Source organism: Branchiostoma lanceolatum, chromosome 10 (genome assembly GCF_035083965.1).
Source record: "Branchiostoma lanceolatum isolate klBraLanc5 chromosome 10, klBraLanc5.hap2, whole genome shotgun sequence".
Taxonomy (NCBI): Eukaryota; Metazoa; Chordata; class Leptocardii; order Amphioxiformes; family Branchiostomatidae; genus Branchiostoma; species Branchiostoma lanceolatum.
Window position 1 is genome coordinate 9,533,347 of NC_089731.1, and position 14,924 is coordinate 9,548,270.

The 14,924-nt window shown below is 41.9% G+C and overlaps 1 protein-coding gene across 14 annotated transcripts in view; it reads left to right on the forward strand.

Annotated features, from left to right (window-relative positions):
- The window catches only part of LOC136443236 (segment polarity protein dishevelled homolog DVL-3-like), a 44,348-nt gene extending 29,869 nt beyond the window's left edge, over positions 1–14,479 (forward strand). For 7 of the 14 annotated variants that reach the window (XM_066440382.1, XM_066440389.1, XM_066440385.1 and 4 more), the window contains 9 exons: positions 569–647; positions 1,365–1,493; positions 1,772–1,839; positions 2,763–2,825; positions 4,683–4,778; positions 7,960–8,091; positions 8,439–8,615; positions 8,929–9,186; positions 11,841–14,479. In XM_066440382.1, the coding sequence (XP_066296479.1) occupies positions 569–647; positions 1,365–1,493; positions 1,772–1,839; positions 2,763–2,825; positions 4,683–4,778; positions 7,960–8,091; positions 8,439–8,615; positions 8,929–9,186; positions 11,841–12,109 (1,271 nt within the window). In that variant the 3' untranslated portion in view covers positions 12,110–14,479. Of the gene's footprint in view, positions 1–568; positions 648–1,364; positions 1,494–1,771; positions 1,840–2,307; positions 2,368–2,762; positions 2,826–4,682; positions 4,779–7,959; positions 8,092–8,438; positions 8,616–8,928; positions 9,187–9,574; positions 10,154–10,769; positions 10,826–11,840 lie in introns of those variants that run through there. The other 7 variants (XM_066440384.1, XM_066440396.1, XM_066440393.1 and 4 more) reach the window with 5 other exon arrangements.
- Positions 14,480–14,924: the final 445 nt, after the last annotated feature.

Sequence of the window (14,924 nt, forward strand, 5' to 3'; positions counted from 1 at the left end):
TTGTGTGTGTTTTGTGTTAGTTTTGAAAGTCCAGGCTTTACTATTTCTTTTAAACTTTGGCATACCATGATGTTAAGAAAAGCAGTAAAGTAGAAGTAAATCCAGATGTGATCACTTCCAAATCTGCTTTTCCTTCAAAACAAGATCACTTGATATCTGTTTATGATGCACACAATCTCCTAAGGGTTCAAAGTCTTTCCTTTTTGCCCCTTGATACATGAAAACCAATCCTGTCAAAAGTGTCAAATTGATCAGACCTGAATATCCTTCTACAAACACTAGGAAACTTCACAAAATTCACATGGCATAGTCTCCTTCTGGGTGTTGAGTGGCACGAAATGGCCACAAGTTACATAACATTGGCCTGACTTACATAAAACTGACACCATCTATACACAGTTAAGCTGTTTTTTCTACGTGAGAAAGTCATGCACAAATTCCTCCTATTTCCGAATGTCCTGTGGACAGATATCCGGATATCAGTTTGGTCTTTACTACTTCCTGTAGGTTGATGTTTGTCGTGCCAGCTGACCATATTTTCTCCCTCTTCTTTCTCCCCTCTGCACAGATAATGTAAATTTCCTGGGTATCAGTATAGTGGGAGATGGCAAGGACGGCGGAATTTATGTGGGCTCGGTCATGAAAGGGTAAGTAAATGACGCATTTGTTTTCCTTACAGTCTGTTTTTCTCACTTTCCAACAAGTTGCAGGGAGCATTCTTGTAACATAAGATGTGGTGATTAATAACCTAGGGTAAGACTCTTGACATAAATGTTAAGCTTGCTGACAGGCAGTGGCACCCTATACTCTAAACACAGACTTTGGGGTGCAGTGTCAATTAAGCCATGAAATAGGACACTTTGCAGTTGTCAGTTTGGCAGTGTGCAAGGAATGCCAGTTGCTTTCTCCACTTGTAGTTGAATGTCTCCAAATGTGTACCATGAAAGGTATATTTCAGTTAGCCCCAATGTTTGCAGTCATACATTAAGTATTTGATAGGTTTTGTTGCACACACTTAGTTGCAACTTTGGCAAGGGTAGCATGTTTTTGCAGTACGCATACATGTACCTTATTGATAAGAGTAGGGGTCCGCCCCTGTTTGAGTGAATCAAACCTATCAGTCCAGTCCTGCACAGCTTGTACTTGTGTGTTACACCTTGAGGTAGTTTACTAGTTTATACTTTGCTGTACACAAGGAAAACAATGAAAGAAAGTAATTTCTTTTTGCCAGAGTATCATACTAAATTTCTCTACACAGCTGCCTAATTGCATGACACCTCTTATTGCTGTGCATTCATTTTCTTGTGTAGTGTTTGGTAAATTTTTGCACCTACCTCATGGAAGTTTAACTTTGACCTTTGCAGAGGAGCTGTTGCATTAGACGGGCGGATTGAGCCGGGAGACATGCTTCTCCAGGTCAACGACGTCAACTTCGAAAACATGAGCAACGACGACGCTGTCCGAGTATTACGGGAGATTGTACATAAACCAGGGTAAGATAAACCACCATTTTCAACCGGAGGAAATTCTTTCAAAGCTGTGCTACTTAGTTTCTCTTCTGTACATTGTTCATATTTCTGTTCCGATGGATTTTGTTCTATCTCACTATCTTTCTGTCTTTCTTTTATCTGTTATTTTGCTGCCAATGATGTAATACAGCAGGTAAGGGAAGGATAGGATGACTTTTCATTTTCTTTATCTTTACACAGACAATATTTCTGTCATGAAATAAAGACTGTTACTAAAACTTTCGTTGCATTTTGTTTTCCAGTCCTATCAAACTAGTGGTTGCCAAATGTTGGAATCCTGAGCCAAGAGGATACTTCACAATACCAAGATGTAAGTATTACACACATATCACCATCACTCACAAATCAGCACTTATTGGAAACCACCAACACCATTTTGATTATTGAAATTTTTAAAAAGTACCCATCAATCCTTAGAATTTAGGAAATGATGAATCATTGCACTTAAAAAATAAGTTATCAGAAAAGGACCATTCCTGTCATTATGAAAATGACTGATCCATATGACCAATTAATCTTTGAAATCTATAAAATCAACAACGAACCATTGAAATTTGGATGACAACCAATCTGTAAAAGGTAATACCTTTCCAAGTTTGAATGGCCAATTGTACAGTATGGCTGAGGTTGACTGATTCTTGTTGATCAATCAAGTCAGTTTCACAAATGTTGCTGTTTTAAAGTTTGTTATATATATATATATAAAAGAGTTGGTGGGAACATCTCCAGACAGGGATTACATGTACAAATGGTCATGTTGTTTTCGTTGAACCCGTAGCGGAGCCAGTCAGACCTTTAGACCCTGCCGCTTGGATTACTCACACTGCAGCTTTGACACGTAAGTTTTGGTTGGACACACTCACAAGGGAAGTCAACAGCTCCATGGAACAGGCTGTGTGTGATGTAATGTTGGCTTTGAAAAAACATGTTCCAACACTTGGATCTTCCTAACATGAAGAGCTATCAAAATGCGGAACATGTTTTTCCAACTGGTAACAGTTAAGAAATCCTCAATACCATAAAGGGACTCCAAAGTTGGAACATTTTCAAATGATTGGTTAGACTACAGAGAAGGCTCTGCCCCTGAGGCATTGCCAAAAAATTCCATTGAAAAAAAAGAAACATTCAGTCCATGTCATCACAGCACAGTGTTCCCTGGTCGGCTTGTTGACTTGCCAGTTGACTTGTAGTAATCATAAAATGGTGGCTTTACTCGCGTTATCATTTTCCCAGCAGCGGAACCCATAAGGCCGATAGACCCTGCTGCATGGGTGTCTCATACAGCTGCTATGAGGCGTAAGTACTCTTGTTCAAAAGCTCCATGTCAGTGTGTAGTGAAACTTTTCGTTCAACTACATTGTGGCTGCCCCTTTGAAAAGTCCAGTGGAACACAGAAAGCTAAAACCAAGTGTTACAACTGTCAGCTTCTACCTGCTGTCATTAGTGGTTTGTTCCAACTTGTACTTTGTTGTAGTGCAGATTTCACAGTCTTGGATCACTGGACTTGAAAAAAGGGGTGGCCATACCAAATGATGAACTGGACTCGATATCTTACCTACATTAAAACCATTTGCTGAGCCATAGCTCTCGCCTATTTTCATTTTCCTAATTCCTTTGTTCTTTCCATCAACAGTAAAGCTCAAAGTAGTTTCCATGGTAGTCAAAGCTGTTCTGTTTCCAAGTAGTTCATTTGACTAGAATTTGACCCATCGCCCCTCTTTAGACTGCTCTTGTAGATCTTCTCACTTTTCGATGTCTCCCCCCTCCCCTCCTGCTATCTCTTGTTCTTCCAGCTGTGTCCTGTTACTACGGTACACCCAAAGTCCAAAAACAGTTGCCCGCCCTGTTTCAGACACAGTATAACTGTCTGTGTTGCCACACACAAATCAGCATTGACCCCCATCGATCATTGAAGTATCACGCGTGCAGGGCTGGTACGTACGTACGAGACGTAACTTTCACACCACCACCCGTTTAGGGCAAAGATTGGCTGCGTTAGAAGACGTACGCAGGTACACAAATCGTGGTTTCCGTGCCCCGCCCAACCCCCCCCCCCCCCCACCCCCCACCCCCCCATTCCCCAAATTTGTCATAGGGTGTCTGAATATTATCGAAACATGCGAAAGCTGATTCTCCAAAAGCCATCCCCACCTCAAGAATGGTGAGTTCCATTAGGACAGTGGTACATGTCCCAAATCTACTCAGGTGGAACAAACCATCGCAAGGTATAGGTGAAGGATTGGCCACTGCAAGCCCAACCTTGTGTCCAAGTGCCTGTTGTCTTTCTACAGAAGGCTAGAAAGAAAATAGAATTAACATGATCATGTCTCGCTGCGCTTTGTATGATCAAAACAATTCAGCCATAAACGGGTGTTCATTTAGTTACGTCTTTGTACGCACTGAGACTTTGCCAGCCTTGTCCTCTAACAGCAGTACCCCTGGTTAACTGCGACCTCCTGTAATACTACTCTGTCTGAAACAAATCATGTTGTTCTTTCACCTTCCCTAACTCGTCTCTCTTGCCTAACTGTTAGATAGGATCTGAAGTCTGCAGGTGTTTGGTTGTAGATTTAAACTCCTGTTGGTGTCTTAACTGTGATGTTTGCTGCTGTGGCTCCAACATAGTAATTAGATTTTACAGATGTTTTTTCTTACATTCCTTCTGGTATTTTAGACTTAACTCAGTAAACTGATATGGACTGTGGCAGAGAGAAAAACTCATTTGTGCTCTGTATGTTGTAAAGCACACTCATTTGATTTCACATCTATTAATATGAATTATAGTTATTGTCCTGATCATGTCATGTTTCTCCTCTTTTCCTTGACTTTTGTCAGTGTTAGCCTCTTGTGTTCGTGATATTTGTTTGACATAGCTGGTTGTCAGAACATGTGAAACTTAACATTTTTTAAACTTGTTCTCCTTTCACGCTACACTATTTCTGACAACTGGTAAGTATGAACTAACAACTTAGTGATAAACACTTGGTGTTTTTTTGCTCTTCTGCAACATTATGATATTTGAATGTTAGATGTTTGAGTATCTGAATGAATGGATTTTCTTTTAGTACAAGGACACTGCAACCATGGTGGTTTTATATTAATACAAATGATCTGCATCCACAAGTGACCCTTAATGCATGTTGTGTTCCACAGAAGACTACCCAGGTGGGCGGCCTGCCATCAGTCCCTCCATGAGTACCATGACGTCAACATCATCCTCCATCACCTCCTCCATCCCTGAGTCGGAAAGTAAGTCATCCTGGCGGTGTACAACCTAAACTTTCAATATCTTAGCTTTGTGTCATGCTGGCAAATGTTTAAAATCAGGGTTTCCGCCATTCCCCAACCCTCTGACAGCTGAGAGAATTATGCGGCTCATGTCGGACAAAAATCTTAATTATACTGACATATTTGACAGCCACAGACTAAAGCGTTTGCATGTGGAAAACATTAAATCTTGGTTACACTACACCTAAACTTCAAGCAAAATGTTTTTCCCAGCAGTGTTTTTCTGACGTGGCACATTGGGATGTCTAAAGAAAGTATGTCCTGACTAAATTAGTTGTCATCGGAGAAGGAGAAAATATGTATTGTAAGTCTCCTTTCTTGTAAATTGGATTATCTCAACCAAAAGGTAATTTGTAAGTTTCCCACAGGTAATTAGTAATAAAGGTGTTGTAGTATTTGGCTGTTGAGCAAATTGAGACTCTACTAGCTGTTGACAGCCGTTTTGACAATGGCTATTAAATCACAGCAGCAATGAACTTATCAAATGCTGGATTGTTGGGCAGCTTCAGTGTCCCAAAATCTTAAAGTTCTTGACATGCTTGGAAACCTGTGGAATCACGCCTTGTGTGAGTCAGGAAGAGCAGGAGAAAGTCTTCTTTTTTCAGTCGTAGCCCCACTACTGGGTCAGGTCAAAGTACTTGGGAATAAACAGTTTCTGTGCTGCTGGTGATGTGAGCCCTACTGGCCCTGTCACCCTGCCTCATCAGTCTGCTGGAGTTCCGTACAACTCAGTTTGTAAAGTAGCACACCTGGTGCTCTGAGTGACCCTCTGTGCTCCCCTCCCAGAATCAGTGGTTTGGCTGTGCATCAGAGTTTAAAGTGGCACACCTGGTCCCTTGACTAGCTGGCTGTGCTGTGCCCCCTCCTCCATAGTCTGTGGTGGGGCTGTACATCTTACTTTTTAAAGTGCCACACCTGGTCCCCCATGACTGGCCCACTGTTGCTGTGCCCCCCTCCCCCATAATCCGTGTGCCCACCTGATAGGGGTGTTTTGTTCCCACGGGGCGCGCAGGTCACCACACAAGGGGCGCACACAAAGGTAAGAAAACTGTTCTCCCATGCATGGGGGCCCTGTGGTCCTGTTCAGCAGGATTAGACAAATACTTGTCAATTTGCACATGAATGAACATCGCTGGGAGTCTCATCCATAGATGGTCGCCCGTGGGTCGTGGTAGCGTTACGGTTTCACGGGAAGATGCTTTGCAAAGGTAGGCTCCTGTCCAAACTTCTTGTCATGTTTTTGGGTTGTAACGTTAACGTAATTATTTGACAAACCAAGTGAGGTAGAACTTATTTCTGTGTAAGTAAGTACTTAGGCACATCCCATGTCTGCCTCTGTGCATGTGTTTATATAGCTTTTTTGGTGCAGTCTTCGGTGACATAAACAGTTTGACAGTTACAGTGTAGAAAGTGGTCAGGGTTGGGGAGTCCCAGTTTTTATCACCTGATTTTTACAATTGTACGTCGCATATCATTTTAGTGCAGTAATAGGTTTTTGTAAAGTGAATTTTGAGTGAGCATTGGCACAATATTCCTGTAAGAGAGACATGTCATAGCAGAAAAAAAAGAACCAGTGTGTCGAGCATTCAGTCTTACCAGTGTTTTTGCTTTCCCATAAGAGTTAGTTTCAATCAGTTGTAACATGGAGGGTTGGAAATGTATTAGAGAATATTGTTGCATACTTGACAGTTTATACAAGAGGAAAACATGCTCCCTTTTGTAAACTCTTAATGAGATGGGAGGGGCATTTTCTTTTGTCACTGACTGCCTCATTTTCTGAGGTGTTGTCTTTGGCTCATTTATACCAGAGTGGGTGGGGAAACTGTTATTAGCACATTGTAATCAATTGCTAATTGTTGGAAAAGGTGCGAAAAACTAATTGACGAGTTGCCCCTTTGTCTACTGATGAATTGTCTTGGATTAGATTGGTTATAGATGAGTGCAGTTTAGGACTAGTGGGCTACGTGTGTATTATGTACCATGTTGAAAGCTAGAGCCAAATTCTTCCCAGTTTTTCGTGAAAATGAAGAGCATCAAGGCCTTTTTAAAGGTAGCATTTCGAAGTGATCACCTTTTTGTAGAGTCAGTTACGATGATGACAGTAACTGCCAGTTGCCTATGAGTGTATTTTGTGTAGAGGGAAAGTTGGCCAAGCTGATTGGTAGAGCTTGTTGTTCCTTGAGTTTGAACTTCAAGCTGGCAACCCTCTAAGACGTGCTTGTGGTGTTTCCTTAGTGTTTTGGGAGGATCCTCACCTCGGTTGTTTCCTTAGGGTCGTGTCTGTTTGTCTTGCAGCACATAACTTAGCAGGGATCCAGCACTTTGGTTACATAAGCCTTCTTCACAGGAAGTTGCTGATCCCCCAACCTGGACATTTATGGACTCTTACAAGGCTTAGATCTGGTGTGAAGAAGCCCAAATCTTACAACAAACTACCCGTGTTGTACACATTTTGTCTTATGTTTGTCATCGTGTGGTCGTCATGACTGAAATCAGATGTTGAAGTGTTGAGAAGGTTGTAATGCTGATTTTCTAAGAAGGTTTGGTATCTTCCATACAGTCTTCATCCTGCGTGCGTTGATTGGCAGTCTTCTAAGCAAACGAGCAAACACGTCCCATACCAAGCATTCTTGAGCTGTCACTTGAAAAGTCTTAGTTCTAAAAGAAGCAAGAGAAGGAAGCCCAGGCTTTGGAAGCAATGGGCTAAAGTTTACCACCATGTTCCTGCTTCAAAAAGTCTGTAAAGTGGGTTTTGAGCAGATTCTGACCCCCTTACTGCCGACCTCTGCTGAAACAAATGCAGCTTTGGGTGCATAGATGAGTACACGGCAGTGTGGGAGTGCAAGGCAAAGTCTCGGTTTCCAGAAATGGTACTGAGCGTGGGATAATGGGAGCTGAGTTTTCAGTGGAAACTACAGTGGCTACCATTGGAGGTACGGATGGGGAGGGGGGCCTTGAATACTCTTTGGACCAATGAGCTGTTGTTAACCATCAGTAGTAGATATATTCTGGTTAATTTTGAAAGTTGCATAATCAATGTCTCAATGGCCCATGTTGGTATAACATTATGGTGCCACACAAGTGACCTGGTAGTTAAGATGGTGCAGCAAACGTGACTAAAGAAAACTTCTTGTCCCTGCAGGGTACGATGAGATGCCGCTGACGATCAACACGGACATGTCGAGCATCGTCAAGGTCATGGCCTCCCCAGACTCAGGACTGGACATCCGCGACAGAATGTGGCTGAAAATAACCATACCAAACGCCTTCATAGGTGAGGGAATGTTTTGTCACTTTTCTAAATCTGCAGACAAATTGATCTCCTGAAAAATGCTTTTGAGTGTGGTTGCAGCTTATAACTCTATCTGAGTAAAAGTGCGAAATCTTTATGCAAAGAAAGATTTGGCAATACCTAAGTAAACTAGTGGTAGCATGGGATTAAGATATTTGTTTTCCTTTCCGTACCTGTGCAAACCCAGGTAAACCCTAGCACCACATTTGACAAGACTTGAATTTCTAGTTCTACATGGCAAATTACGTGTACTGTATTATTGTACGTGCAATAATGCATTTTCTAATGCATTTCTTAATGGATTTTCTCCATCATTTATGCATCCATAGGTTCAGATGTAGTAGACTGGTTACACACCCACGTGGAAGGGTTCAACGACCGGAGAGAGGCGAGGAGATACGCCTCTCAGATGCTGAAGGCAGGCTACATCAGGCACACCGTCAACAAAATCACCTTCTCAGAACAGTGCTACTACATCTTTGGCGACCTCTCACAGGTCAACAGGGGTAGGTCTGGATTTAAAACTGTGCTTCAGCCTAGGTAGACTATTTGATGCAAGGAAATGATTTTTTCTGTGCTTTTTCTGTTCTGTAAAGGACAGAAGGACCAACTGCAACATATTAGTTTCAACTTTACATAGAGGAATTAGGTGACCTATTTTAAGGAGTATTTCTAGATAAAAGTAGGCAGTGCTCAAAAAAATAAGTCAGTAAATACAAAATAAGAATGAAAACTATTGCTATGAATTGAGATTTGCAGAGTTATTATTGTACTTTGACGAAATCATGTTGAATGACAAATTTTACCTCTTCCTTTCAGACATGGCCAACTTGTCGCTAGAGGACCGGGAAGGAAGCAGTGAAACTGACCAGGACACCCTCGCTCCCCTTCCCGGGGCACCCTGGGCGTTGGTCGGTCCCCACATGCCCATCCCGGGCAGCCACCTGCCCTACACGGGTGTTTACCAACCCAAAACTGCGGGGTACGCTGTCCCACCCGGACCGTACTCCATCGACGCACCTCCGTACGCTCCAAACTACAGGGAAGGAACGGCCAGCCAACATAGTGGCAGTCCTGGTAAGGCTTCAGTATACCCAGCAATGTGTTGGAGTATTGAGTGACATTTGCAATTAGTTGTGTTGTATGAAAAGCCCATGGTGATTTCTAATCTTTGAAATTAAATGCTTTAGTCTATCATTCCTCAACAAGCAATGGTCTAGAAATTCTGGCGAAATAGAGGACCAGGTATCTGGTCGAAGTTTTTTCAGTGGCGCTCTTAAGGAAGGTGGTGGTTTTTCTCACATAGGCAAGGAAAACTGCATGAAAAGGGGTTTTCTTGGGAAGCTGGGCCTTTTTTTGAACCAACAACCCTCTGCTTTGCTAATAACAACTGGATGGTGCAGGACATTCTATGAAAGAAAGGAAGCTAGAAATTCGAGTCATTGACAGAGAAATTTTCCTGTAGGATTATCCAAATTTCAGACGTCGATGACAAAGCATGGTAACGTCCTCAAAGATAACGCCGCTGCCTCAGCATGTTACTCCTTCTTGAGCAGCCTTCCTTGCCTTCGTGTCAGCAGTCTACCACCTTCCTTAAAAGGCCATCCCAAACGTGTGAGTTGAACTTTCATCTGGTGGAAACATAGCTACCTGGAGCAGCCATTCCTGGGGACTGCAAACTCTCAAGCCTTGGATTATTTTTTTTTAACACCAACCTCTCCCGGCTTGTCCGATTTCTTACAGACACATGCGTCTCGGTGGACCCTGGCTCACACTCACTAGAATCAGGTCGCTCTATTTGCCAGGCAAATCCTTCCTTCTTTTCCTCCCGTTTTTTGCTTGCTTCACGCATCTGGCATGTTTGCCTACTGCAGCTGTTTATCCAGAGTGGGAAAATGTTGGTCTGTTAGGGGGTGTCCAAAATAACACTGTTTAGAAATGACAACAGTGTGTTAAATCCTGACTTGACAAGGACTTAACGCAACTTTAGTTCGAAATCAGTTCAAATCTCAATAGCAAGTACGAAGAAATGTATCACTTTCACATGCCAAGATCTTGTCAGCTTTTTTGTGAAACTTTGGTCATAGATAAAGCAGCCAACATTTTCCACAATAAAAAGTTTTTCATTTACCAGTCTGCTAGTATGTTGGAAATGACATGGAATGGGACAGAAAAAAGTTGCTTCTGAAAACAAGCTGGCAGAACACTGAACGAATCCCTGTGCCCCTTACTACTGTGTGGAATGTGTTACTCCATGGCGCAGAATTGCGTGTTTTTTCGCTTGTGAATGCGTTGTTGCCTTGTACTTGTTCTCATCTTTTACTATCTCCTACGACCTGAGCATTCTGACCTGCACACCCCTCCAGAAGCAGTGTAGTAGTCCAATGTCACCATCTTTTTTGCAGAAGATGCAACCAATATTGTATACCAAAGGGGGGTCATGGAATATGATCTTTTAGATCCAACTCTAGTCATGACCCCCCTTTGGAAGTATCCATAGCAACCGGTATCTCGTTTTTGTCAAAGTTGATGCATTGTTGGATCGTTCCATGATAGAAGAGAGGGGTGTTGCGGCAGTTTGTGCAGTGAGGGGAGAACCATGCTTGTCTTGCACTGTCTGACAATAACGTCTGTTCTCTCTGTCTGCACCCATGCTATAGAGGAGCAGTGTTGTAAGAGACCCACTCCCACCTTCGTTACCTTCAAACCTAATGATGTACGAAAACTTCCTCACTTGCATGGTTTGCACTTTCCTTGTCTAATGCATGCTTCGCACGGTCAGTAGTAATGCATGGTGGACCGCACGTATGCGTATCCTGACCATGGGGCCGTTTGCACATCCAACGATGTATATCGTGTGTCAGATGCATGATGGTTTCTTGAATAAGCAACCGTATATTAAAAGGCTTGGCAGCCATACTGTTGATTTTATTTCATTATTTTTTTATCTTTACAATTGGGCAGTTTTGTGAAATTGAGATCAGCGAAAGAGCCAGAGATGAATATGTAAAAATGTTTAAGAAATTGTCGCCTTTGACCCAGTAGTCTTCTGGTCAGGTGATGCTTATGATTCTACCTAATCAGCATCTTTGTGTGTTTCAATCTTAGTTCCTACATCTTTTGTATGTTTAACCATTCTTTTCACAAATGTGTCTGTGTTTCCTTGCCTTTTACCCTGTGTTTTTAACTTAATAATGTCCAGTATTCTGTTGTTACTACTTGTAGCACTCTTTTGCTTCATTGTTGGTTGATCTGTGTCATTTTGTTCTGTTGTGTGGCATAAAAGTCATTTCTTCTAATGTTCTCCATACATTTACATTTGTTCAACTAATTTTGCTGAGTTCATAGCTGCTGCCAGCTAATTTGCATCTTTCTCATATCATTTAACAGCTGACTGTAGATGTAGCACGCACCATATATCAGTTGCACCCATGTACACTCTTTAAACCACAAGCAGTAAACACTTGTAGTAAAAGATAACCTCACTGAATAAGAAGAATGTACTGAGCTTAGTGTAGAATTCACATAGTATTGATCACTAATGTGAGATTTGTAGTGATTACCACAGCACCTGTCTATAGTTTCACTAAATGTAGATAGAAATCACATGTACAGTAGATGTGAGTTTGCTGTTCGTTTAAATAGATAAAAGGAAGATTCATCTCTGGTGTCGGGTTGTTCTCAGTCGCTAGATCACGACGAGGATTAACGTGTTTCGTTGTTGTACGCAGGAAGCAGCGGATCCAATCGAAGTGGAAAGAGAAGCACAAAAGGAGATGGAGGCAATAAGTCTGGCGGAAGTGGAAGTGAATCCGACGGCACCAGTAAGCGAAGTCGAGCCCCCAGCGAAAGAAGCCTCCCCCCTCTCCCACCACTCCCCCCTCCCCTCCCTCCAAAACCTGGCCAGCTAGCGGCCATGCCGGCGGACCTCAGCGGGAGTAGACAGTCCTTCCGCATGGCCATGGGCAACCCGTGTGAATTCTTTGTGGACGTCATGTGAAACCGGCGTGCGGACTGGACGTTGTACGGTAGAGAGTTGGAAACCGGGATCTTGTTTATCTTCAAAAAAGCTGTGTTTCGTGAATGCATTTTCATTGTTGACAAACAACATTTAAAAATTTGAAAAAACAACATGCATCAGCTTTAGTACTATTCCTGCCTATTTTTTAAGGAAACCAACAAAATGGCTTTTCACTCCATATTCTACAACATCTTACCGTCCAGTGTACAATTAACCTTCTCCCTGCTGTAGTACCCTTTCGGTACCAAGTTTGTATTGGTGATAGGGTTATGCAGCAGGGAGATAGTTAAACTGAGTTTCACTTGCGTCAAGCTTTGCCAAGAAGAAAGTGCATTGTTGTCGGCAGGGAAGTACCAAGACTTCCTACGAGGAACTTATAGGAACAAGAAACACTGGGAAGTAGAAGACATGTTCTTGATGTCAAGAATGGAGTAAGCAGAGGAGTGTTTGACAGTAGGTTCTATGCACTGCTCGGTGTGCCCTACAAGAAAAGGACTTTACCACTAGCCTCTACCTAACAGCGTTCGCAAGACGTCCGGTGCATATTGTACAAAGGAAATCCTTTTTGCAAAAATCATGTAATTAAGAGAAATTTTTGTATTGATATCTATGTAGCAGCAGTTTGTGAACTTGGAGCACTTTTGAGCTCAGAGTCGTTGTTGGGCTTGAAAGAAATGTACAACAGCAATGTAGAGCAGTGAACATAGTAGCGCATTGAGCAACACCATTCACCTTTGTACCAAGAGATTAATATTTATGTACTAGCTAGTATATCTCTCAAACCAGCCAATTTATTTGTTAGGGATGATTTTAGGAATGCGGAGGAGTTTGTATGGTTTTGTTTTCACCATCTACAACTTGTAGTACAAGTGAGTGCCAGCTACACATGGCTCTGTTCAGAAATGTGCGAGTGATAAAAAGTTTTGCCAGTATTTGTCATGCTAAGATGAACACTGGTCAATTTACATTTAGAGATGCAGACAACTTAAGATATTGTAATGAGTGTCAAACTACCAAAACATCAGAATTGGCTTCCTATAAAATGTAAAATGACCAGTGCTATATGAAGCCAAGGAGATAGCTACTTCTTCCCTGTGACTTGTATTGGCAAAACAGCACCACCTCAATTCTGTTGTATTGACTCTTAGCATTCTATATTTGCCTCAACTATATAGATGCCAGTGCAAGGATAAATTAAGAGTGCTAGCTGTTAAGGGTGGTGTTCTTCCATTTCTCGCAGAGTCTTTGTGTATGCAGGCATGCAATACCAGTAGTAAATGGTCAAGCTGTTGTAATATTGTAGAAGACAATCCAGTTGCTCCTGGAGTGGGTATGTCTTTGATTTGTACAGGACATACCAGTGCTATTACTGTTGACATGTAACGGTCAGACAGTGTTTTATCAGTGGAGGATCCCCAATGTTAGTGCCAACATTTTTTGTGTAACAAATGTTTCTCTCTGGTTCCTGTATATGTGGTCCACATAATTCTCTTTTGGTACCTTTATATCTTCTCTTGCCACCAAGAGAAAGCCACATTTTAAGCATATGTTTATACCTGTACAGTTTTTGCCTGTGATTTGTTGGTAGTGTATGGTAACACGCCACCGTTTCTCAACAATACATGCCTCAGCGTATGGAAGGGAGACCGTGTTCTCCCGATTTACTGTAATATTAATTCCAATGTCTTGTTTTTGTCAAAAGTTGTTTTAGCATTGTATGTATGATGCACTTCAGATTTGCACTTGTTAGACTGTTAGTATATTATGACTTCATTTGTAGTATTTTTTCTGGAAAGTCTCCTTCGTAGATCAAAGTGAATGTCAGTACAGACGTAGTTGAAAGTTATTTTGTCAGCCAAACCCAATTTTGCAGGACAGACCCTCCATCAAGGGTAGTGTTTTCTGGGTTTTTGTTTTGCCTTGCCCTCCCCATATCATTTTAACAGTCTCAACAGTGGTAAGTGCAGACGATGTGTCTTCTCAGCACATATCTTTGCACTGAATCTTATGCAGACTTCTTTCAAGACTTGTAAGACTATTCTTCCTGAAGTTCAAAACATGTTCATACTTCCTTGTAGATTATGTACAGAAAAAGTTAACAACTTAAAACCGGCTTGTAACTAAAAAAAGTCACAACATTTATAGTCTCTGTTGTTACTGCCATTTTCTTAAACTTCTGGACTTCAGTGGACGAATAGTTTACAACTATCATCACAGGTAAAGCATTGATACACCCAGTTTAGGTATGTAACGGGGGGGGGGGGAATCCAACCATATCTGCCTTATGCCTTTCCAATGCTGTGAGGCTTTTGTTAATACAATAAAAGGAAAACTCACAGAGTACTTAAACATGTGTGGTCTTGCTTCTTGTGTGTCTACAAGTTTGTAGTTTTGACCAATGCTAGTTACCGTGTACATTAACATAACAGTAACGTTAATTTAGGTCCTAAAAAAATTTGAAGATTAATCCCAAAGTTGCTTATTTGAATATTAATACATACTAAGAAGACTTGAAGTTCATTTGTGCTGTCTTGTCAGACTATGGAGTCCAACAAGGTCGTCTCTTCTGCTTGGACAGATCAGGATGGAGTTGTGTCTAGTCTCCACCAGACTGGCTAACACTACACAGGGAGAATAATTTGCCTGGGGAGTGTGGCTGCAAAAGGGGTTGACTGGACCACATGCATAGCATGTAACCTTACTGTTGACTGGCTCTCCTGGCCAATTATTCCCGTTTTGGCTGAATTCTAGTCCCTTATCCCTTACAGTAATCAAGTTAAATTGAGGCACCAGG